This window comes from Drosophila ficusphila, unplaced genomic scaffold (genome assembly GCF_018152265.1).
Source record: "Drosophila ficusphila isolate 14025-0441.05 unplaced genomic scaffold, ASM1815226v1 contig_197, whole genome shotgun sequence".
Lineage (NCBI taxonomy): Eukaryota > Metazoa > Arthropoda > Insecta > Diptera > Drosophilidae > Drosophila > Drosophila ficusphila.
This window is the reverse complement of record NW_025064091.1, coordinates 4,220,404-4,246,452: the sequence shown is the minus strand read 5'-3', so window position 1 is coordinate 4,246,452 and position 26,049 is coordinate 4,220,404. Positions and strand designations below refer to the sequence as shown.

General features: G+C 34.8%; 1 protein-coding gene and 1 long non-coding RNA gene across 9 annotated transcripts in view; one reads left to right on the top strand and one right to left on the bottom strand.

Annotated features, from left to right (window-relative positions):
• The window catches only part of LOC108097420, a 103,093-nt gene extending 100,141 nt beyond the window's left edge, over nucleotides 1-2,952 (bottom strand). The window contains exon 1 of one of the 5 annotated variants that reach the window (XR_001771774.1): nucleotides 2,630-2,952. This is a non-coding gene — a long non-coding RNA (uncharacterized LOC108097420). Of the gene's footprint in view, nucleotides 1-2,370; nucleotides 2,388-2,629 lie in introns of those variants that run through there. The other 4 variants (XR_001771773.2, XR_001771775.2, XR_001771772.2 and 1 more) reach the window with 4 other exon arrangements.
• A 74-nt stretch (nucleotides 2,953-3,026) lies between these two features.
• Nucleotides 3,027-25,815, top strand: LOC108097413 (neuronal acetylcholine receptor subunit alpha-7). Of its 4 annotated transcripts, none has more exons than XM_017199676.2 (16): nucleotides 5,634-5,723; nucleotides 6,300-6,602; nucleotides 9,023-9,697; nucleotides 9,962-10,101; nucleotides 10,260-10,304; nucleotides 10,460-10,569; nucleotides 10,680-10,860; nucleotides 11,004-11,079; nucleotides 11,307-11,501; nucleotides 12,729-12,815; nucleotides 18,510-18,619; nucleotides 21,779-21,933; nucleotides 22,134-22,250; nucleotides 22,709-22,862; nucleotides 23,098-23,241; nucleotides 23,316-25,815. In XM_017199676.2, the coding sequence occupies exons 3-16, from the start codon at nucleotides 9,541-9,543 to the stop codon at nucleotides 23,322-23,324; spliced, it is 1,680 nt and encodes a 559-aa protein (XP_017055165.1). In that variant the 5' UTR covers nucleotides 5,634-5,723; nucleotides 6,300-6,602; nucleotides 9,023-9,540; the 3' UTR covers nucleotides 23,325-25,815. The 4 variants fall into 4 exon arrangements, with proteins under 4 accessions (XP_017055166.1, XP_017055165.1, XP_017055164.1 ...); XM_017199675.2 differs by having other exon boundaries at nucleotides 5,634-6,149; XM_017199674.2 differs by having other exon boundaries at nucleotides 5,634-6,160.
• The last annotated feature ends 234 nt before the right edge of the window (nucleotides 25,816-26,049 follow it).

Below are 26,049 nucleotides of genomic sequence, written 5' to 3'. Positions count from 1 at the left end.
TTTGTCGTGGCAAAAACTGAATTGTTTTTTAAGTTCAGTGTAGCATGCATGTCTCACCGTTTTTCTGAAAGCACCATCTTTTTCACACATTTTTTGGGCAGACATAATGCGTCAACATATATTTGACGATGTGCACGTTTCTCGCATTATTTCGATGTGGAGTGATTCATGGTTAAAATTGTACTTAAATGAATTTCCGAAAAGTTTTCAATCGGTTCATAAATGTCTAAGGATTTAATGTTGACAAGCAGACATGAAAGATGACGCATTCACTGTTCTAAAACAAAAGTTTCAGTTGGTTTCTTGAGCTCTTATCTGGAACTTTTAATGCCCCCTGGTTTAAACGATTGCTTTTGCTGACCAAATTTTTGCAGCTGAAGCTGGTTTTCTTGAGCTATTATTATCGCGTGGTTTTGATCTGAAAGAAGCCGAAAGATGGTCAAGCTGTACTGTCTTAACGCCAAAAAAAAAAATACAAAAAACGAGGCAAACAGTAACACAGTAACCATAAGCAATCCTTCATCTGCAAACACAGACTCAGTTGAAACTTCAGCTTCTCAGCTTCAGCTTCAGCTTTAGCCTCTCTTTGTGCGCTTTTGGCCCCAACTTTATTTGAAACTCCGGACTCAGGAGCTCTGCCTTTCCGCTTGGGCCATAATTGTTGTCAAAACGAGTTTTCGATGAAGTGGTTGCTCTGGTTGTTGTTATAGCTGCTGCTTTTGTTGTTGTTGCTGCTCTTGTGGTCTTTGCCGTTGTTTCTGCTGTTGTTGTTGTTGTTGTTGTGGACGAAGTGACCGTTGCTGTTTCTGCGGTTGTTGCCACTTTGGTTGTTGTAATCGCTACCTACGTTAGACTTAACTACAGCTAACCCAAACTCCGAAATCTAAACCAAAACTCGGAGAACTCAAGCATGTAGAAGACCGACAAAGAATTTAATGCAGCGACTATGATGTATCCACCTAAAATTGATATAACATTTACTTGTAACTATCCTCTAGGAAAAAAATCCAATTCATTTCTTTGGGACCAACAAATACTAAGTGTAAATATTCACGTCTGTCAACAAAAAGACAATGGAGTTATTTTAAATTTAAGTACCTTAAGTTCCTTTTACCTTAACCTGAAATACAATCTTCATTCATTGGCAAATCTATAGTTTTGCAGCTATCTCTTAAATATCTTATACGTTTGCCAATAATCAAAAATTTGTAAAAAATTGGTAAACACTTAAAAAAAACTTCTCCTCCGGTTATAATATCAAAAACCAATTGGGATACATTTCTTAACACGCCAGACCCCTGAGAACGTTCTCAAATTTCCAGGATACATACATATCTATAGGATATTGAAATCATTTTTGAGTGTCACCCCAAAAAAATAAAGTATCCTGAAAATTAGAATGATCATAAGTCGGGGTCTTGAGGAATGTCAAATGGGGAGGGTGTACAATAAGGGTATTTCTGGATGTCCCATTGGTACGTTTGGTTTTTTTTTGTTTTTCGAGCTCCAATTTCCTAGGCCGCAGTATTCCAATCTCCTGGTTTGCCTGCGTGCGTATGCGTGCGAGTGCTCTGCTTAATCGCTTTGTTTTTAGTTTTTCCTTGACTCTCGCTCTTCTTTTTACTTTGCCTGCAGTTCTCATTCGTCCACAAGATATGAAAACAACAAAAAAAAAGTGCCGCGCCAAAAACACCAACTTACACACACGCACGCAAACACCAATACTAACTAAACCACACCCGCAGCACACGCACACTTCGACAGTCCCACTGGCGACTAACTGTACTGCACAAAAAAAGTAAAAACAAAAAAATAACAAAAAACAAGGGCTTTTCTGCTCTCGCTTAAGTTTTTCCCTTCTGTTTTCTGTCTTCTTGTCTTCTAATTTCTGTTGTTCGTGCTTTGTCCTCTTGTTCTTTGTTTGTTTGTTTGTTTTTCTTTCTTTCTTAATTTTTTTGGCAACGTCAATTACACGCGAGTGAGTGCTTAACCCTTGGGCAGCGCAGGTAGTGGATTAACCCACCAGTGGTTATGTCTTTGTTTATTTTGCGCCGTCTGTTTAGAACACGGTTTTTAAGTCGACCACTTGAAGACATTAAATCACCAATAAGAAAATGAAAATTAAATTAATTGAAAACTGAGCTGTTGGGAAGTACTTTGTTGAATCTTTTCATTTGAACAAATTTCGTTTTTTTTCTTTCACTGATCACCAAGTCAGGCAGATGATGCCCTTTTCTGCCTTTTGGGGTTAATGGCTTCGGCCTGCACACACTTCACATCATATTTTTGTTTTCGCTGCGTTTGCCTTTTTCCTTTCTTCTTCTTTCGGAAACGCAAATGATGCAGTCCGTTTGATTCATTTGACATTACAATTGCTGCAGCTGCACTTTGTTGTTGTAACTGTGGTCGTTATTGTTGTTGTTGCTGGCGATGCTGCATTTTGCTTCAGTTTCCATGTTTTTCCAAGCACACTACGCCGTCGCCGTTGTTGTTGTTGTTTTTGTTTTTGCAGGTAAGAAGATGAGTGTCGAACCGGTTCAACGGGTACACCAACACAGTCATAAAAACGCACACACAACCACTTGCACTCTCTCTCCTTCTTATGCACTCTCTCGTCTGCTCTCTTTACCTCGCTTTGTGTTGATCCGCTCTCTCTCACTCCGCTCTCCGCGGTGCTTTCCAAATATAATCGCTTTTGGGTACGGGACGGGGGAGTTGGAGGGGGTAATCACGCTCACTTGCAAGTAACCGAAAAAAAGAATGATAAATGCACTCGAAATAGCCGCAAAAACACCCGCGTGTTTGTTTTTTTTTACGCGGCGGAACACCGACACTCTCGAACTCAACTTTTCGTATTTCGCTAACCGCGACTTTTTGGCCGGCAACGATGCGAACGCAAATGCTCTCGTACTCGACGACTCCACACGCAAAACAAAACTCGCACAGACAAGCGCAGGCAGGCAGGCAGAGACCAGTTCGAAACTCGCTTCCTACTTGTTGGACAGCGTTCCACTCGACCGAACATGTTTCGACGGAAATGTTCGATGCAACGTTTTTCGAACACCGGCAGAGGGGCGCTCAACAACGTTGCATCGGAATAAATTAGAAGAACAAGAAGAACGATCGCGCAGATGAAGCGCTGGTGGCCAAAAAGGAAAACTCTGGTGAGTAGGAAACCAGAATGAAGTAGTTTGTTCTTCAACCGCGACAAATCGATTTCGATCTTGAGGATGCGATAGACTGAAAATGCTGCAAGCTACAAACTGCAAAAAAATCCTCACTTGTGAGCTGAAAAAAGTGAAGTTAAATACAACTTATTTTTTGTTAAGCAAACATGAATATTGCTAAAAATACAGCATATCTGACGTTCCGCAATATGTTTATTTATTTTGTGTTTTTTACACACAATAACACTTTTACTGAGACAGAGCCTGGATGCCAACCTCAATTCACTCACAACCCACCCATGAATCACACCAGGCATCCAGCTTATCTTTTCTGCCGCCTTGGCCCGAGTGGCGCTTTCCCGATCGTGTTCTCCGAAGATGCCAGTTGCATCGTTTAAATATCAGTGGCGTTGTTAAAGACGTTTTGTTCCCCGTTGAAGGGCGACTGGCGCCCAATTGCAACCCCAACCTGAGCTCGTTGGCAATCCAAATGGAGCGCTTAAGCGGCTCCAACCGAAACGGTCAAATCGAACCCAGGCGAACTTAAGCGAACATGTTTGATCGACCGGAATACCCATCTATCATCTGCTGCAACCGAACAGCAACAGCAAACAAATATTAACTACACTGCGAATAAAAACACAGTAACGTTAGTAAATCAATAAATTAATGTTTATATTTTAAAATACATTTTTTTAAAAACAGGCGAAAATTGACGTCAAAAAATTTGTACAGTTTTCGGAAGGAAATTGTTAACCTGGTATGCAGAATTAAGTGTCAAGAAACGTAAAAGAAAAAGAATAAATATTAAAAAAGGTAAGGCATTAGAAATGCTGGAATTTTGTCACTTTAGAGCAAATGTATTTTTTGCTGATTATTATTTTTTTTATTTCACTCAATGCAAGCGACATCTACTTTTGATATTTACTGTTAAAAAATGAATAGAAATCGGAACGTTACATTTTACTGTAACTGTTTATATGTAACACTTTCAACTTTACGTTACTTACATCAATCCTTGCATCCTTTTTGCATCGAATAAACATTCCAAAAGCTCTGCGGCTCGTGAATAAATATAAGAATTGTTTGGGTTGTGTAATCGGAATTTAAGTTTCCTTTTATTTGAAAACTTGGAAATGTGTCAGTTTTTTCAAGCTTAACATCGCTCAAAAGCTCAAGCTAAGGAAGTTGTTGAACAAGGATTTAAGAAATAAACTTTTTGGGACTTTCGATATAATATTTTATGGGAAAAGTGTATTTTGTATTTCGTTATAGTAAAAGTACAGGTTATTGCACATTTTTTGGTGGTGGTGAGAAGTTTGAATTATGGCTTATGGCGTTTTTGCCAGGATTATTGCGAGTTGGGAAGTGAGTATAACAGCTTTTGGGGGAAGTTTTATTATGGTACCTGTGCTTTCTTTCCCCATTTCCTTGTGGATTCTGAGTATAACTGCTTTCAGGGGAAATTCTTTGTGGTACACTACACACAGAAAAAAGAAGGAAGATATTACAAATATATTATCAGTCAAAAAGTTTTCTCATAAAATGAAACCTGAAAACAAAATTGGCATTTGAATCTTTACTCGTTGAAGGTATTTTGCTGATTTATAAAATTCTATTCAAAATAGTATGTGTACTATTTTTAGTAACCCATTTGTAATAAAAAGCTTTATGGTTTTTTTGCTAATAGAAAATATTGTATATTGTATTGATTTATTTAGTGCTATTTTCTCAGAGTGTATTGTAGCCTTGAAGAGTTGACAGAAAGGCGACTTGCCCCTGACGGCAATGTTAAGTTATGCTGCCGCAGCATGGCATCAAAAACAGACGCTTATTCATTCATTAAAAATTCATTCAAAAATGTATTTCATTAAAAATGAATGCTTAGTTTGTCAATCACAGTGAAGCCAGTGTTCCTCTTCCTTTTAAGCTCTAATGACAGGTATTAGCAGCAGCAGCAGGAGTGCTTAGCAGCAGGCCAGCCGGCCATCAATCTTGGCCATTAACCAGCTTTCCATTAGCGCTTCCACTGCCGTGACAACAAAAGGCTAAGGGAGGACACCACGTGGTTTCAGCTGCTAGCAGTTGGCTTTTAGCTGCTTTGCTGTTGGCTGTTGGCTTTTAGCTGCATCCGAAATGTTAACGGAATCGGAATCTGAATCGGAATCGGCAGGACTTTATCAACAACAAGGCGCTTGTTTGGTGCGCCTCCTTATTTGTTTACCTTTCACAACATTCCGGCAAAGGCGTGCGCGTTTCCTCGTCCGCTGTTCGAAAAAAAAAAAACCTCTGATGGCTAACAGCGGCAGCCGAACGGCAGCGAATGTATCCGAAGGATACGATGGGGAAATGTTATCCTTCGTTTAAGGTCAGAAGGACCGAGGCGGCGCGCCACGTGTCGGAATCGCTGGATTCTGAAAACGGAATAGGAGTCGCAGCCTCAGTTGCAGTTGGAAAGTCGAGCGTTCCGCGTTCCTCGTCGGCCGTCTCCACTTTTCCACACACACACACAAAGCCACACACACACTTTTCCGCCGAAAGCGAAATGCTTTTCTAGTTGTTCTTCTTGTGGTTCTTGTTTGGCTCTTTGGCTCTTTGGCTGTTTGGCTGTTTGGCTGTTTGGCTGCTTGGCTTTTCCCACTATATATTTTTGCGGCATCGCGCAATCGGAATCGGAGGAGACTCTTGCTATCACAGTCGTCGTTCTTCAGTCGTTCAGTCGAGTGCGTGGTCGTGAGCGAATCGGTCGAGCAACTCCCTCGCCAAAAAAACAACACGAGACAAGATGATAAGGGAATCGAGTTGAAATAAGATATAATAAATATATTGCCAGTCAGTCAGTATACAGCCCAGTCAGTTAGTCGAGCAGGGAAGCACAAACCAACAAACAAATAAACAAACAAACAAGCGAGCGAACAAACAAACAAACAAACAGATAAACCAACAAACAGGAAGACGAAGAACGTGCGGATTTAATATTGAGTGCGAAACGAGTGCGAAATCCAAATCTGCGAACGTGACGCAAAATGTTTACATGAAATCAAAGCGATCGACTTTTTTTTCTTTTTTGAAGGTGTAACACATACTTATCTAAGTACCTATATTTTTTGTTTTTTTTTTTTTCGAAATAAGTTTGAGTGTGGCAGAATATATAGTATATCGCCATGACTGAGTGGTGCGTTGAGTTCCTCGAGCAATCAGCGGTCAGTAATGGAATAAAACACTTGCCCCAAGTGCAACCGATTTGCGATTCCGATTGCCTGCGATTCGATTCATCAGTTTTCGAAAACTAATCACCTGCCTCAGTGCGATTTTGAGGCGAAACTTTTCTCACAAAACAAAAAAGAAGAAAAACCGGAAACCAAACGAAGCAAAATAAATTGCAACTCAAATGGAGCTACAGATAAATAGGCAGCTATGCTAATATTATGACTGGTGAGTACCGAAAAACAAATTACTTTCAACATTAGCCAAGTGTAATTAGGGGCAACGATCAAAGTTTGAGGCAATTATCTCCCTAATCACCAAAGTAATGCTCGTTAAGACGAGCGGCAGTGTCTATCTGCACTTTGAAATAAAAATAATCAATTTGGGAAATAATAGACAAAGTTATCTCAAGTTGTAAAGTTCAAATGAAATATTTAAGGCAATAACATTTGGGGAATCGATGTCCTGAAAACATTTCTGGTGCATATTTCATACAAGTTTTCAATTACTTTGCGTTGAATAAATGTCAGAACTCGAGCGCATTTCTTTTCCGGCAAGTTTTTGCTCTGTATTTAATGACTACTTTTTCCCAATTAACTGCGGCCCAATGAGTTCGGCAACTTTATGGCGCGGCATAAAACGCACAACTTTTTTGGTAAATAGGTAGATATCGGATCCGAACTTAGGGGCCAAAATAAAAATACCTCTTTACGAGTGCAAGTGCGGGAAGTGTGGCTAAAGATACTTTATGCGCTTCCTTCTTTCTTCTACCTGTTACATACTTTCACTTTACGGCTAAAAAACCCAACGTGCGACGAACAGGGCTTAAGTGTGTGTTTTCCCCCTTTCCCCACCCAACTGCTTTTCATTTGCAGAGCACAAAAACAAGCCAAACCAACCAGTCACACACACACCCCCACACCCTTACACACACACACACACACACACAGAGACTTTTAGAAACACTTAAACTTGGCACATTCGAAACAGAAAGTACGACCAACAATAGAAGGCGGCTCGGTTTGGCCAGTTCGCAAATATGAGAAGAAAAACTAAAAATATGAGAAAACAGAAAACAGAAAACATTAACAATGCCCTGATTGTTTTCCTTTTCCACAATATTCAAACTCTGAATTTAAAATAACTTGCGATGAGGATTCTGCACAAAACAAACCAAGCAAAGCAACTATTTGTTTCAAAAAAGGAGGAATTGCAGAAGTCATAATTATTTTTGAGAGTATATTTTTGATTTTGAAAATGTAGAGAGGGTCCCAGAAATCTCTTCCAAGAAATACTTACAAGTTTTGCATTTGAATTCGCGGCTGTGGTTTCCCTTTTTTAATGTGAAAAGTGAAATAGATGTAAAAAGTAATTATTCAAAGGTAAGTGATAGAAAAATATTATTTAATTTTTTATTTGTTATATAGATTTATATCGCTGGCTGCTGATTGCTTTCTTTTGCATGGCTGAATGGATAAACTTAAATGGCAGGTAATCACATTAAAGGCCATTTGTATTTAAAAAAAAAATTATAAAATTCATTACAACCAACATTTGATGTATAATATAACAATTTTCCGCCTTAATCGACAATTTTCGAGACTTTGAATTTCATTAATCAATCATTTCCTGGTTAAAGTATTATATTATTTTCACTAATAGATTAGACCAAGATCTTTTTATAAAGTTAAATTCAATCTGTCATAAAAAGCCATATTTAAGTTTTTTAAAATCAATCTTTTGTTTTTTCTAGAACTTTTACTCAATGTGAAAGAGTCATTGGGGCATAATGATTTGAATTTGACTTGCATTTAGATTGGAAGAGATTTCTGAAACTATTATAAAATAATTCTGGACCTGATTAGTGAAACTAAAGTAAGCCAGTAACATTGAAGAAATCGGCTTAGCAATAAAATTTATTGCAAGGTAAACTTGTGATCGAAAAATAATATGTCTCACTGCTTCATCTGCACTAATAATAATTTTTATGCCTGCAATAATAATTAATAATTATTAGTATGCTTCATTAGGACATAGCATTTTTAGAAGGTTGGCAAGCAACTTGTTTTCTTATAAATAATTTTTTTCTATATAGTTCAGCTATAGTTATTAGCCTAACGTATAAACTTTTATTTGTAATTTTTAAATACCCACTAAATATTTATCATATGCATTCTTACAGATCTTTATTGCAGAGCCACAAAATTTGGGTAGATCTTACGGAAAACAATTTGTACGGGAAATAACGTATCCAATTTGCAAAGTATAAGGATAAAACTATAATAATAATAAAAAAAAACGTTATATTACTTTGTATTTTGTTTTTGCTATTGCTATGTAACTTGACCTTTTAATCTGTGAATGTATTTACGTTCGAAATCGTTATTAAATAAAATAAAAACCTAAGAAACAATATTTTTAAATGAATTATGCTGGGTTTCGCTGAAGTTTGGGAAAGTGTCAGATTGAAATCATCAGAAATGTTTGTTTTCAGGATAATGGTAAGTGTGGAAGAAACAATTATTTTTAACTCGAAACTCTGTGTTGTGGCGTTAATTTGAATGCTTTATGAATTTCTGTATATCTGTACTGCACAAATAACCCATTTAATACGATTAAATAAGCGATGTTTAATGTTTATTTTACAGACTGTCAGAAATGTATCGCTGCATAAATACATTTCGCAACTGTTGTGAATAGGAAAGAGGAATCTACAATCAGAACATATTGGAGCGAAACTAATTGCAAGACGAACCGAAAATGGGAAATCAATCAAAAGCCGAGGAAAGCTAACGAAAAGCATTTGATTAGAAGAAAGTCAATGCCGCCAAAAAGTTGGTCGACTGCGTACGAAGAAGTACTCCTGGCAGTATCCAAAATTCAATTACCGACTGCCTAGGGCTTTCTATATACACACACATAACATATATATATATATATAAGAATATATATATATATGTAGATATCCACAACACCATTTTGCCGGACCACAAACATAATGCGAAACGATGGAAGTCAACTTAATGGATGGAATGGCTGAAATAAACTAATTACCGCCTGCGGTTATATATCTGATTATCGGATACGGATCTGGATTTGGATTCGGACTGGGATTCGGATTGGGGTTCTGGGCTCTCAGTTCCGGAATCGGAAGGTTAAGCAGGATATGACGAAGAAGCAATCACACAGTCGGTCGGACAATCCACTCTGCCCAAATCGGGACACAAAGATGAGCTTCCCACAGCCGCACAATTTGCCGGATGCGCCTGCGAATGGCGGCAAGATGCTGGTCTACGGACTGGGACTTCTAATTATGATACCAGGTGAGAAGCAGGAGAGTTTACTCTATAAAATGGTTCACTTTCCCTGTTGGTTCTATGAACATCCTAAGAAAAGATACAAACATTCAAGGGAACCTTTTCAATTTGCCATTTCCTTATTTCGAACTTAATTCTCTTTTAAAGTTAATCGTATTTTTGTATGTGGCTGTACCCCATCATTTTAGGTTATATCCTTGTTTATTCTTGTCTTAATTATTTTTTCTTAAGTTTTATTATTCATTGTAATATATTGTTTTGTGCTTATAGCTTGTACGGCTGGCCCCCATGAGAAGCGATTGCTGCACGCCCTTTTGGACAACTACAACAGTTTAGAACGTCCGGTGGTCAACGAATCCGATCCATTACAACTGAGCTTCGGACTAACACTCATGCAGATTATCGATGTGGTAGGTTAAATAGAGAATACTCAACAAATATCTTAGAAATAAATAAGGTACAAGTTTGCCCTTATATGTAGGCAACACTTTTTTTAAAACAGAAAATTCTTATTTAATTTAATTGCAACTAGAAAACTTCTAGACTTATTTCGTTTTCTCTCTTGCAGGATGAAAAGAACCAACTGCTTATAACAAATATTTGGCTCAAATTGGTAAGATATTGTTCAATAAGTATCTCAAAAATATATTTGTATTTAAATAATACATTTAATTTCAAAGAATTGTAGAATATTGTGTGCATTTTATACAGTTTCAAGCGTTATTATAATTTGTGTTGAAGGTTTAATATGTATTTCCTCTATCTTAGGAGTGGAATGACATGAATCTTCGTTGGAATTCCAGCGAGTTTGGAGGTGTACGCGATCTGCGGATTCCACCACATCGCTTATGGAAACCGGATGTTTTAATGTACAACAGGTAATAAACCCCTCATTATAATTATTTATATAGTTTTCACTTTTTTCTTGATTATATTCTTGTTATATGTATTATTTCCTACACCCTCTAATTCAATTCTTTTTTTTCAGTGCGGACGAGGGCTTTGATGGAACGTATGCCACAAATGTTGTGGTGCGGAACAATGGGAGCTGCCTGTATGTGCCACCGGGAATATTCAAGTCTACGTGTAAGATCGACATTACGTGGTTTCCATTCGACGATCAAAGATGCGAGATGAAGTTTGGTTCGTGGACCTACGATGGTTTTCAGGTAAGTAATTAAAACAAAATACTTATTCACAAGATAAAACACCCAAAAAAGTATGCTACATTTTTATTTACATTTCTTAACTTGCTTTCAATTATTTTAACATTATTTGACTCCCTAATTTTGTTTATTTTCTATTGGGCCAGTTGGACCTGCAATTACAGGACGAAGCAGGAGGGGATATTTCTAGTTTTATAACGAATGGCGAATGGGACTTGTTAGGTAAGTTAAACCCACTAAAACCTAGTTATTCCCCTCTTAAAATATGAGCTATTATTATTGCCTTAGGTGTTGTGCTAATAACAGAATAATCTATTAATTTCCCAAACAATATTTTCTTGTCTACTCCATCCACGAATCGTATATCACTTTCACCAAAAAATAAAACCTACATCTTTCAAATGAAAAAAAAAAATACATATTGAAAACTACAAAACTACGACAAACAGGTGTGCCCGGTAAACGAAATGAAATCTACTATAATTGCTGCCCAGAACCTTATATTGACATAACATTCGCCATTCTGATCAGACGCAAGACACTGTACTATTTTTTCAATCTGATCGTGCCGTGCGTACTGATCGCCTCGATGGCACTGCTAGGGTTTACACTGCCACCAGATTCTGGTGAGAAGCTTTCGCTTGGTAAGTGTTCTCCTCCGCCTCCGGTTTTACGGTACTTTCTCTTGCTCTCTCTCTCTCTTGCTCTCTCTTTGAACTGTTCTGAGATCTTTTCCGAACAGTCCTGATTGCCCTCCCCCTTCGCCCCGCCCTTCTATCTATCTCTATCTCTATCTCTCTATCGTTCTCTCTCTCTGTGTGTTCACAAAAACTAATCAATCGTATTAGTAAAATATGTACCTATTCGATACCGATTCGGGTTTAGATCGATACGAATTACATAACTAGTAGTTGAGATTGTGCAAGTTACAAAACAATACAAACAAAATGCTACCTTCTTTTAAATCTTGTTTGCTTTCGTTATTAGACATGCTAATGCATCTGGAGTATCTATTCGAATTTAATGTAGATCTGTCTTTTGCATGCTCTGCAACTAATTCTAGCCAAAAAACCAAAACAAAAAACTACTGCTCTAAAAGATTTCTTCCTACTCTATCTTAGATATATTTTAAATGCTACAAACAGCAAAAGCTCAGGCAAAGTAAAATCAATGCTCGATTTATGATTTTATGTTAGTGGTACTCTTATTTATGATTCGTAATAATATGTGTTATGAAGATAAGGAAACTTTTCTGAAACTGAATAATAAATTATTTATTTGTTAGGCTGTATGCAAAATATATAATATTATAAGCTGGGCTCTTGGAAACTTCAACCTTAAACCTTAATTATACAAAATAAAATCATAGGTTCAATCCTGAAATCAGGCTGCAAATGTTTCCTTATTTTTGTTTCATACATTTACACGGATATTATATAAGTTCGTGCCAAGTTTAAGAAGGGTTTTTAGGGAGTAAAAGCCTGCTAAATTCATATCGCTAAAGGGGTTGAGGTTCAGCGCAGAAAATACGGTAGTAGTTTTTTATTGAAGGCCACGAAAGTGCCACGAAATGGAAGCGACAATTCTGGATCGTCGAAATCAGCGGCATCAGAATCAGCAGCAAACTAACTGGCCCAAAATACAATACAATACCATTTTGTTAACGTAATCGTAATAGTGCACGTAATTTAATGTGTAAATATCGTTGGAGATTTCACTTAACTAAAATGACTAACAACATAAACTTTGATCTTATTCCATGCCGCTTCTGTTCTTCATCCTGTGACTTGCAAAAAAAAAAAAAAAAAACGAAAAACGAAAAAAAAAAACAAATTTGAGTGGCGCTTTATCCTTGTGCTGCTTACTTTCAGGAGTAACAATTCTATTATCGCTTACAGTCTTCCTGAACATGGTGGCCGAAACCATGCCGGCCACATCCGATGCGGTGCCGCTGCTTGGTAAGTAGATCGTGGCCAGAACTCCACCACTACCACTACTACTAAATAAAAAGAAACCCTCGCAATCTACGTCTGACTAAGTTCTCTAAACTAACGCACTCTCGAAACTCACTCAGCAAATATCATCCAAGAATCTTCTTTCCGCACAGCTTTGGCGTCTCGACCTCCAAACGAACCATCACTGATTTTATCCTTTGCCTTTCTTGTTAAGAAATTGTATCTTTGTGAATTGGGGCACACATAAAGGGCTAAAATTTAGCTTCCCAACATATAATAAAACCCACGAAATCATCGCTATCCCTTAAAGAAGAAAAACAAAAAAAAAAACAAAAATAAAGAACCCAACCAAGCTGAAGCATAATAACATACACTCATAAACATAAGTAATGAATTGAGAACGGGCATGTTTTTTCACCTTTTTTTTGGCATGAATTGCACAGTTGGTAAAAGGGGTTTTTATTAAGACAATATTTCCCTCCACAGAATAATTTATTTTTGTTTTGGTAGCACTTTTTATTTATTTCTTTTGGTTTTAAAACATAAATTGCAACTTGCAGAATATAAACAGTATCTTTATATTCATTTGAAAGCCACAAAAAGTTTAATTAATTGAGCATGGGGTATTTAAACTTTAGTTACTTGTTTGTTTATTTTCGCATGCCACTTTAAATAAAAACAACTAGCTTTTGAATATTTTATTATGCCAATCCTCTGCACTTTTTCAATCCAATTTATACACAGTTCCATTGCATATGTCTATTTAATATGCAAGGTCCAAACAGTCAAAGTAAAACAAGCTGAAAACAATAACTCAAGCACACAACTTTATGAATTGAAATAATAGTATTTTAAAGTTTCAATATTTGTATACCTGTTGTTTGCAGTCGAATTACTATATGTAGATACATTTTGTTATGAAATTACAAACTTCGTAGGGAGTTTTATTTTGTAAACGATTAAAGCGACAAAAATTGATATATTTTGAATATTTATTTCCTTATTTATTGTATTCATTTATTTATTTGTATTTAAATAATACTCTTGAACATTCACACACACATTTATCGATTTGATTTGTGTGAAACTCATTCGGGATATTTGAAGTACTTACTTATTTTTGATTTGTTGCTTTAGATTTGTTATTAATTCAAGTGGTTTTGGTTTAAGTTGTTGCCAGTGAGATTTTTCCCAAGGACCACTACCACATAATGTATGCGAAAAAACGTTCTTGTTGGCATGAAGGAACACAAATGCCCGCCTGACTTTTCCATACGTCAAGCATCGGACCGAGGAAAATTGGTTTCTGCCAAGCGAAATCAATTTAATCCTTTCTTTGCCCAGCGCCACGCAAATACACCCTCAAAAAAAAAGGAAAAAAAAAATAAAAAAACATAATCACCCACACGTATTTAACCAACACCACTAAGAGTACACTATTATGAATTGAGATTTATACTTTCGTTCTATCCATCTGCGCCACAAAATGCAGTAATGAATATTAAATAAACGCTGTGGGAGCGGATTTTCATGGGAATCAGAGGAAGGGATTTGTTTTTGAACTTTTCGAATACGAAGAATAAAGGTGGCAGAATTTCCACATACATGAACTTTCTTAAGCTTTCGCAAATGTCTATATAATTATACTGTTTTTATTTTGCTAAACTTTTCCGCAATTTTGAATATATATATTTTTACTGTGCAACTCTGCAGTTGTAAATGAGTATGAAACAATCTAATAAATACACACAATCTTTTTGTACTTTTAATTTTGCTTTCCCAAAGTTTCCCAAAGTAAATTAAACATTTCAAGAAATGTTTTTAGTGGTTAGGAAATATTCTTAAAATGTACGGGATAATAATAAAGTGCTCCAAGTTTTCAACTTAGTTTTTGCTGAACTAAGATTTACTGCCATGATCGTTTCTATGGGTAATTTGTAAATAAAAATTTAAAAAAAATCAGAACATTTTCAATAGAGTCAAACATAAAAGCCTTTCAATTTCATTGTGTTTTTTTTTTCTAAATGTTATTTGTGGCTACGGTGTTCAATCTAAAAAATTATCCAACATATTGCACGAATATATATGTACTACTTAGAAATTATAGTATAGATTTTTCGTTGCAGAACGTAAAATGGGTAAGTCAGCCGTTTTATCATAACTTCATATGATATAAACATATATATGAATATATATATATATATATATATTCGTGCACCGTGTTAGTAACAATATACAACTAAAGCGCCTGTTTATTTATTTTATATTTTTTTTGTAACGAAAAGTATTAAATGTAACGTCGTCCTGGAGTTGTTAACTGTAATTGACACAATTTAATAACTAATTTCATAGGAGTCACGTGCAGATTAATTTTGGCAGGTGATTAATTGACTGTAAATGCAAAACCCAAAATTAATCTGTGTTTGAGTCACCCAAGTTGTCAGAAAATTAAGTTCATTAAAGGCTAGGTTGTTGTTTGTTTCTTTAATTTAAATGAGAAAGTGGGTTTCCTCGTCATTAATAAACTAGACATTAATGTGTTTGTTTCCTTGTTTTAAAAACTTATTTAATTGAGATGGAACAAGCATGCAGATGTGTTTAGCATTTACAATTAACATCAGTTTATTTGAACACATTTGCTGTTTATTTTATAGCATTAATTTTGGTTAGTAATTTGTACTAGAGAAAACGATAGATAAAGAACATAAATCATAGAAACGATCGGGCAATCATAACACAGGGTTCTATTTAGAAAAATCATAAGGCGTATCGCAGATTATTATTTTCTCTGACACTTAAAATTTTGTTCATCTTTTCAATTTGTTTTCATTTTACTTAAGTTGGATTACATGTAGTACGTTACCTTCTGTTGTTTGGGCAATACTTCCTACCAACTAAAACTATTCTCACACAGTATAATACACATTAGGATAGAAGAACTCCCCACACACTTGTAAATAAGACACACCAAATATCATATAACTCTCCCGGACAACGAAAATGTGTTGTTTTTAACCGACTTTAAGTAAATAATTTGTTACTGCTTATCCTATAAACCGGTATTGGAGTTCTGCCAACCTGTTCAGTAAAACTATGTTACTCAAAAATCATTTTCGCTGGGGAACCATAACAATTCGTAGGGGAACATATAAAAACAATTAAATATATATCTTACCTGGAGAGCTGGGAAAACATCGGTGTTTTCCAATTGATATTTAATTAAATACAAATTATCCGCTGATGGGAAATGCTGGGAGGTTACTAAATTCAAACTATAATTTAGTAGGGGCTATTTTTTCTTCTTTCAATTTTAACTAGGGCTAAAAAATAGAGCAAACTATTGCTTGCCAAATTTTTGAACTTTTTTCGTAGAAATATGCTATCGACTTTTTAAATTCCGAATAACATATATTTTTCGAGCTTACTTCTCGCTATATGATATCGTAAATCTGATCTTAAGAAACAATCGATGGCCGAAACAAATGTTGGATAAAAAACAAAAATAATTATTAAATTTGAGATTGCCATCGATGGTTTTTCAGCTCTGCTTGTTTTGTTTTCTTTTTGATGATTAGCAGAACAACAAAATGATTCGAATTGGCAATGATTTGTTTTTTTTTTTTTTGTCCAGTAATTGAACCCCGAATAATATAAATTATAATTTTTTTTACATTACATTTAGGGCGAATTGAAATGAGTTTTTGTTTTACGAATATGCCAGAAATATTTATTTTGTTGTATTTTAGCAAATTTTTGCATAACCTAGAAAAATAATGTTTTAAGTATACTTGAAAGAATATATGCAATTCATACGCTTAGCGGAACGTGTGTGCCCCAAGAAACATATTAGTGAAAACCTAATAAATGATTGTCATGTTCTTCCAATCACTTACATACCAAATGAACAATTTACGTAACTGATTTGATTTGGCATTAAATATCAGGCCGCAATATGATATGGCAAACTGTTTTTATGGCGAGTAAATTGTAGAAACGACAAGAAATGGGAAATGTGGAGAACCTACAGCATCATATTCTAGCAAACCATTCACATTTGTTTCCTCATCAATGCGCATAATTCAATTAAATGACACCTAACATTAAATTTTAACCCAAAACGCCCTAACTAAGTCGATGAAACTGCATAAATATCATTTCTAATAAACCTCGTAAAAGCCGATATCCAAAACTAAACTCTAAACTCCTACATTAACTTACAACGACATCAAAAACTAGATAAAAACCAAAAACCAACTAGATACAATAAAAACAACAACGTACCGTGTGGAAAATGAAAAACACAGACAAAGTAAAATACATGCATAAGTCTAAAACTCAACTATTAAGAAAATTACCAATTAGATCTCGATTTTTAAACCAAAATGATGATTGCGGATAATTGGTTGTACACTCAATGACGAAAGAAAAACAGGAAAATGGTTGACATCACTCTCCCCCAGATTGAAGGCGATATATGTTAGAACTGAGTTCAACTATATCTAATTGAGTATCTGAATTATCCAGCTGGATAGAAAATCGATCTGCAATTTCGGGAGTGTCAGCCACTGATGAGTTTTGGTTAGTGCGATGATGCGATGAGGGTTTTCAGCTTTCAGCTTTCAGTTTTCTGTTTTAGGCTCACTTTTCCCGTTGAACAATCTTTAAAATGAATTAAAGACACCTTCTTTAATATTCCGCCTACACGCCTAAGTTTCCATTTTAAGCGGAAATATAAGCCCACCCTGCGAACCGCTTTTCCTCCCGAGAGTATCATTTACGATTCCGCGTTCGGTTTTTCCTGCCCTGACTTTTCCTTACCATGTTACACAGAAGTGACTTTTCCTGTCTTTTTTCCCTGCTCTTTTTCTGGGTTTTCCCTGCTTTTTTTCTGTTCTTTGTCTGCATGTAATCGATGTGTACAAAGATGAGCTTTAAAGGGTCGCTAAGAAGATTCCGCGGCGGACCTTAGTAAACTGTTTTTTTTTTTTTTTTTTTTTGTACCCACGAACACATTCCCTTCACACTTTATTTTCCCCGCGACACTCGGAGATTTTTCAGTGTGGGTAAATTACATGAGAAGCAGGTGGGTAGGACCATACTAATATTTGAGTGGTTTTTTTTACGACAAAAGTGCGTTTTGCTTTTTGTTTACAAGACATTCAGTCTTGATTCAGTTTCCGTTTACTGATAAAAGAGGGGAAAGCGAATTGCTTCCTGTTCCCGTTTCTAAAAAATAAATAATAAACACTTTTCTCAGAAATTTCCTCAATTCGGAATGCAATTTACTTAAGTGAAGTAACCGAAATTAATTCATTTTTTAAACTGTCTTGAAAAGGTTTCTAAGAAGCCTTATTTTGAAACATTACAAGAGCTAGCTATTTAACCATTAAATCGGGTTAAAGGTGTCTTAAAAATTCAATTGAACTAAATTATACCGATCAATAATTAGTGTTTTCTATTTTCTGAGGTGCAGTGGGGAAAAGTTTTTCCTTTGATCAGAAACGGGAACAGGTGAAAGGAAAAAAAACGGACAAAAGGCACTTTAGAGAACACAAATGCAAACACACATACACTTATAAATCTGTTTATGCGTGATCGATTAGGAACTAGGTTAAGAAAAATAAAAAAAAAAAACAATTAAAAACTGAAGAAATGGAATAATTTTTACAAGTTTGTGTAATTTTTGTGTCCTTCTAGGAACTTATTTCAATTGCATTATGTTTATGGTGGCCTCATCAGTTGTGTCAACCATACTTATCCTCAATTATCATCATAGAAATCCAGATACGCATGAAATGAGTGAATGGGTAATATTTTTATATTCAAATTAACTTTACTACTTTCATACATTGTAAAAATAAAACCAAAAAAAAAAAAAAAAAAGAACAATATAATTTTCTTTCAACATAAATCACGACATACAGATTTTGTTTCAAATTTTTGCATTATTCCACTGCTAAACATTTGTATATTTATTGTTTGTTACAAATGTGTTTTGGCTAACCAAAATAAACGAATCATTTTAAACCTATTTAATTGTAAATATCTAGGATACCGATAATAAAAACATTAATTTGCATTAACCCATATTTTTCGCTCATATAGACACCCGAAACTCGAATCACACCAATTCACCCAATTACCAATTACCAATTACCAATTACTTGCAAGATATACTCAATCGAGCCAAGCATGAGACACTCAAATTGAATCCCCATCCGTATCCATATGTCTTCTATACAATGTCCCACTGAACTTACCCAATCGTAAGAGAAGCAAGAACACTCTTCGAAAACACTAACTATATACTTAAGAGTTTTAAACATTTTGATTGCTAAACAAACATTTCAATCTCTTTTTGTTGAAACGGTGAGACAAAGTTCGATATATTATTCATTTATTCCTTACTAAACGTTTGGACACCTGGCTTAATTGCAAATAAATATGTTTTGATAGTTTATTAAGTGATGGATTCATTCATAATACAAAATAACACAACAGCTATTACTGATCAAAACCTTATTTGCGAATAGAAAGACTGAAGTTGCCAATCGCAAGGCTTGACTATTGATAAATATTTATTTGCAAGGCCGGGCGTATTAACGTTGTGTATATATTTAAAAGAATCTAAAATGTATATTCTACACTGATTACTCAACCATGAAATTGCGAAACTCAAATGTACACGAATACATAGCCACAAAATAATCTTCAAATATACCCCGTCGATTTAAAAAGAATTTTTTGAGTGTAAATGAGTTGATCTAATCTAATATGTAATCTTTTTTCTTCCTAACTTAAGTATAAATTTCGTCAGCGATTAAAAAAATACTTGGGTCAACGTAACTATAAGTTCAACTTTAAATTTAAAAGATTTATAAAGCAGAATTATTATTTATAAAGGAGAAGCGTTTTAAAAAAATACTTTTTATTTTTGTAAATTGTAATTTGAGTAACTTTTTATTGAAATAAGGTCGAATTCTACGCTTTTTAAACACGATTATCGATTAACGGAAATCGAATTCGGCGGAAGTTGATCTTTATAAAGAAATACAGGTATGTTTTTATAACGTAAGATTTAATATATTCAAACAACAAAAACCCAAACCAAAAATTAGTACCAAGAGCGTACAATACTGATTTTTTCTGTTCGGGCACTGATTTTAATCCTCTATCTAAATAAATCGTTTTTTAAAAATATACAAAATATTTTCCAGGATCTCAAACCGATTCTTGAACGAGAAATACCTTAAAATGTTACAAAGCACAACTAAGCATACTAGAAATATAAAAAAAAACATTTCTTGTTTTATTCCTTATTAATAAACATCATATCATCACGTTTATACTTCCGAATTTGAGTCAGGCCTAATTCTATAGATTATTTTAAATAGTTTTTTAAAGGCTTTTCAGTTTAAATGTCGAAAATGTCTTCTCTTCTCTGCTCTGCAAGCTTCTGACTAAAAATATAAAACCTTCTGCATCGATAAAAAACTAAATAATCAAAATACAATAAAAGAACATTAAATTAAAGAGAATAAAGCACAAAAACGAGCTTATTTGCATATACAAATAAATCTATAGTCTACTTTTGCGGGTGGCAGGTATGTCTTTCTATTTGCAAATAAGGTTATAATCAGTGATAGCTTTTGTGGGTCATTAATGAAATCATAAAAAAGCACCTCTGCTATTGAGCAATAATCGATTATTGATTCATTTTTGTTTGCAAATATAGCGTCCACTCCAACCAGGTATATATGTCATAATTATGCATCCGAAAACAAGATAAATTATGCTCTAAAATTGAGAGCACATAAATAATTGCTGCATTGGAATTCAACAACTAAACTATAATTTTAAAAATACTCAAATTAAAGTAAACGATTGGTTTAAAACTCTTAAGCATTTATACTTTCCAAAATTAATTTGTTAAAAAAAAACAACAAAAAACTGAAAAAAATTATCAAATATTTTATTCAACAAGGACTTATAAAGTAAAAATGAAAGTAGTTCTCAAACCCTTTCATTGTTAGTTTCTAGGACCATCGATCCCCTTAATAATGGAACAAAATATAAAAAAAATCTTTCCATCGATAGTACTATGATGTTTTGCAAATGTTTTTTAGCCATTTCATGCATACTCCTTGATTTGGTTTTGATTTTACTCATGTACATATACTAACTTACATACTTAAGAAATCGTCTACCAACAACAGCATCAATAATCACACAAAAATGTTTATTTTTCAACAAAAACTCTGGCCAACAACTACAACTACGCAAACCGGCAACTCAACTACTTTCAACGCAAATATAACTCAACTCAATTGCCTCTTCAATTGTTTCTCTATATATATGTGTATATCTTCCTCTTTCTACATGTGTATCTCTCTATCTCTCTCTGTTACTTTAACTATTTTAACAAAAAAAAAAAAAAAACCGAAAAAAAAACTAATTAATAATATTCAAATATCAACATGGCGACCACAACAACAACAACAACTACAACAACAACTACGATGACAATTGCACGTGTCAACTAAAAACTATACAACAAAATACCAAATCGTACACACTCATAATCGCTCTCCCCCAAAAAAAACTCACGATTACAATGTATTTAAAAAATGTTCGATAAATACCTTATGCGATGAACCGATAAATAATCCTCAAACTTAAATAACTGTTCATTCTGTTCATCCTCGTTTTCATGCTAAACCAACAAAATTAAAAAAAAAAAACAAAAAACGAAAATTGTCATTACAAAAAAACACAACGCACCCGAAACTGAGATAACAACGATAAAAAAAAAAACAATCATTACCTTAAACAAAAAAAAAAAAAAACAAAACATAAACCTAAATGGCCTTCATGTCTAAAAAAAAATACTAAAAATTCGTATTGCTATTATTTTTAACCGCATTACCCAACTACACTCCGTCTCTCTGTCGAACTCGCACACACAGATAAGAGTAATATTCCTTTATTGGTTACCTTGCATATTGCGCATGCAAAGACCCGGACAGGTTGGCTACGAATGTCCGCCGCCGCCCTCCTCCTCGAGTTCCTCAAACTCCGGCGAGAAGAAGCAGCAGATACAGAACGTTGAGCTCAAGGAGAGGTAACAATCATCGCACCGAACAGCCAGAGATTCTCTCTGATTCTCTCTGATGGTCTCTGGTGCTTTCGTAATCGTAAACCAGATACTACCTACCTACCCACCCACCTACCATTCCCCCGTCGCCCGTCATGGGTGACTTTTCTTTGAGAACAACGCCTCAAGAACGCTTCCGTTTCCCGTTTCTTCCCTCCCCCGAACAGATCCTCCAAGTCTCTGCTGGCCAATGTCCTCGACATAGACGATGATTTCCGCTGCAATCATCGGTGTGCCAGCGCCACCTTGCCGCACCAGCCGACCTACTACAGGACCATGTACAGGTTTGTCCATCACTCTCTAAAACAACATCAAGAAGTTCATCTAATGAGTTGAAGTGTATGTGGTTGATTGTACCGCAGGGTGCTCCTAAAAGGAGTTGAGATATATGAGCTATATATTACTATTCAATATTAAAGAACGAATACAAATATAATAATCATAACTTAGTATATTAATCATGATTTAAAATAATAAATAATTGAATACTTTTTTTGGTTTGACATTCCTTTTTGATGGATTGAAGTTTTTAAAAGTATAGACTTTTAGATCCAAGGCATATCCCATGATTGATTCCAAACTGAACTTTCCTTTTTGATAAATTAAAACCTATAACTGTTGAGATTCTTTGAGATATCCCTGTATGTATTTGATTTATTTGTGTACACAGCTTGATGGGTGAAGAGCTGAACTTTCCCTCCTGATAGATTGAAAATGTTTGGAAAACTTTTCCTATCCGCAGACAAGGCGACGACGGCAGCGTGGGACCTGTAGGACCAGCTGGCCCCGTTGTAGATGGCCGATTGCACGAGGCCATTTCCCACACCTGTCTCACTTCCTCGGCGGAATACGAGTTGGCGCTGATACTCAAGGAGCTGCGCTGGATAACCGAACAGGTGGGTCAAAGGTCAAATTGTTGGGCATGCACACTTAGGAGCTAATAAACAGAAACTATAAAACAAGTTGCTCTGAATTGATTGTGTTTAGTTTAGGGAAAGTATTAAAAAGTACTAATCAATGAAACATTTTATAAGTCTAAATAAGTACTAGTTAATGAAACAATTTTGGAAGTTACTTTTCAAGAATATTTAATAGTTTATTATTACCCATTTACCTACTTAAATTTCGCAGCTCAAAAAAGAAGACGAGACAAGCGACATCACACGAGATTGGAAATTTGCTGCCATGGTCGTCGATCGTTTGTGCCTTATTATTTTCACCTTGTTTACTATTATCGCGACCCTTGCTGTGTTATTTTCAGCGCCTCATTTCATTGTAAGTGCTCTTACGCTTTTTGCGTGAGTGTTTTCGATTTGCAGACAGCCAATAAGCAACAATTTCCATTGCAGTTTCCGTAAGCGGAAGTGCGGCTCGAGGAAAAATGAAAATCGAAGCGGAAAATGACATGCCACTGGATACGAAGAAGATGATGAAGAAGAAGAAGAAATAGATGTAGAAGAAGAAGACGCTGGTGCTTTTCTGTGAAGTGAATAAAGCCAATCAAAATATTAGGAACAACAGAAATCAATTGAACCCGAGAACCTAAGCTTTTCAAACTGAAATACGTTGACAGTCAAAGAGTTTTGCTATTTAAAATTTTTATATTTTTAACGATGTGTCTGATGGTTATAAAAACAAAAAGCAACATATTATAATGAATTGAGTAACGTATATAGAGTAACGTATGTACGTATGTGAATGCATTTTGTATAAAACCAATGAGAATTCAAGTCGGGCTAAAACAATAACTGTCTGGGCTCAAATGTACGTTGCCGTGTACATTCAATTCGCCCATGAGATACAGATACAAAGCAGAGGTTTCTAAATCGCGGAGCGCTCGTAGATGCAATCCACCTCCCTCTAAAGAAAAAAACAACAAAAACACAAAGTTTGAGGAGCGCCAAAAATACACTCAACAAAACCAAACCCAAAACCGACTTAAGAACGCAATAAAGAACACGACATTTAAGGATATACATATATGTATACAGCTTCACACTATTATTAAATAAAACTAGTACTTAAATAGTCTGTATGTCACGTTCAACAGGTTTTAAATTACTGCCCAACTGTTTCAGTTTCACACTTTACCGTATAATTTTCTATTTAGTATTTCTATTCATTTTCGATCCCATGCTATTCGATTTTGATAAATGAATAAGTGTATACAAATGTGTTGCTATGATATAAAAAGGATTAGCAAATACGTAATCCAGTCACGAGAAAATCAAAGTGAGCGAAAGCTAGAGAGTTGATAGTGAAAATTGTTCGCGATAAGAAACTACGCTTCAACGCAAAAAATGTCATTTATCTGAAATGATCGCACAATAAACTCATAATGAAAGCCGTCAAAATTGAACACACACACTAACACAATAAATACACACACAAACACACACACACACGCATCACAGTTGTGAGAGAAAATACTATTGAAAACAAAAAACAATACTTGCTAAATTTATCGAATTGCACTCTGCAAATAACCCAAAAAAAATACGCAATTTCGTATAGAGAAACACTGATTGCATTTTAAAAAACAAAAAAACGATACGCAGTGCCGAAATCATGGAGCACAGTACACAGAGAATTGAAAAATATTTGCTAGCCATTAGAAAATAAAATAGAGGACAACTTAATCAAGGCTTTCCTACTGGTTCGTCAGAGCCTGAATTTTATAATATTTATTTGCACAGTATGAAGTCGAAACTGGAAAGTCGAAACTGGAAAGTCGAAACGCGAAAGTCGTTAGTCGAAAGGATTTGAAGAACGTTAGATAATAATAATGGTAGTGTAGTTTCTTGCAGTCTTATCAACTCAACAACAATTTCTAAAAATTGGCCTACGTAATATATGGCGAATATTTCTTGTACTCTGCAGATATTTTTTGTGGGGGAACAATTTCCGACAATTGGTTAAATAGCAAAATTTCTGCTGGCAAAGATGTTTTTCAATCTGAGTACTGGACTTAAAGGCAAACGAACATAACTTATCTTAAACAGAAAAGCTAACATAAATTAAAAGGAAAAACATAAACTAAATTGTATGATAATGTTAAACACAAGTATAAAGTTAACTATTTTTAAATGAAAAAAAAAATGAGTGTCAACAGCAACGAATGCCGAATATAAAGAGCGTTAAAAAAAGATATTCCGAAAGAGTATAGTTTTCAGACAGAAAGAATTGCAGATATTCATAAATACAAAGAAAAATATATCACTACAGTCAAACTTCCATAACTCAACCTTACCTAACTCGAAGTCTCTATAAGTAAAACTAGTTGTATTGGCAAACCAATAAATATAAATACACGACAAACCAATTCAATAAATCGAAGCCTCCATAACTCGAATTTTTTTTTTTGGCGGCAGATGATGGCTTGCGTTATTGAAGTTCGACTGTATCTTTAAATTCCCAAAACAAAAAAGTGCAAGTTAGAATACAAGTTAGACTTAACACATTTTTAAACTAAAATTAAAGCAACAGCAAAAAGTTAACAGAAAATTAATGAGAACAGTAAAAATCTAGATTAAACAAGTATGTAAGACCGAAACTGGAAACAATAAAATGTTTACATTTTAGCTAGTGCACATTGGGCCGATTTGAAACATTTGGTTTTGAACCAGGTAAACATAAAATAAGAGCATTTTCGTATTACAAATGTTCAACACGCTAACAAAAACTAATTTACAATATACAATTTGAAAACGCTTCACAAACGTCTTTATTATTTTCTGAAACCGAATTTTTGTAGCGTATTGAGTTTAGTCCTGTTTTTTTTTTTTACGCATATTTAATTGTATATCTCGGCCGACCCTGTGATTATTATTAAAAGTGCTTTGATCAGCAGTCTGGTGTTTTATCTGGTTGTTTTATCGGTAAGGGAAATTAAAAATATATTAATATTTAAAAACAAAAACAGTTGGTAAAATTTCTGGGTGATAATCAATGGGGTTTAAGCCGTTAAGTTTAAGATTCAGACCATTTTTAAGACCCTTTGCTAATAATTATTAGCAATATTATAGATCGTTGATGTATTTAAATACGTACTTACGGTGCACTCGATAAAACGGCATATTCTCA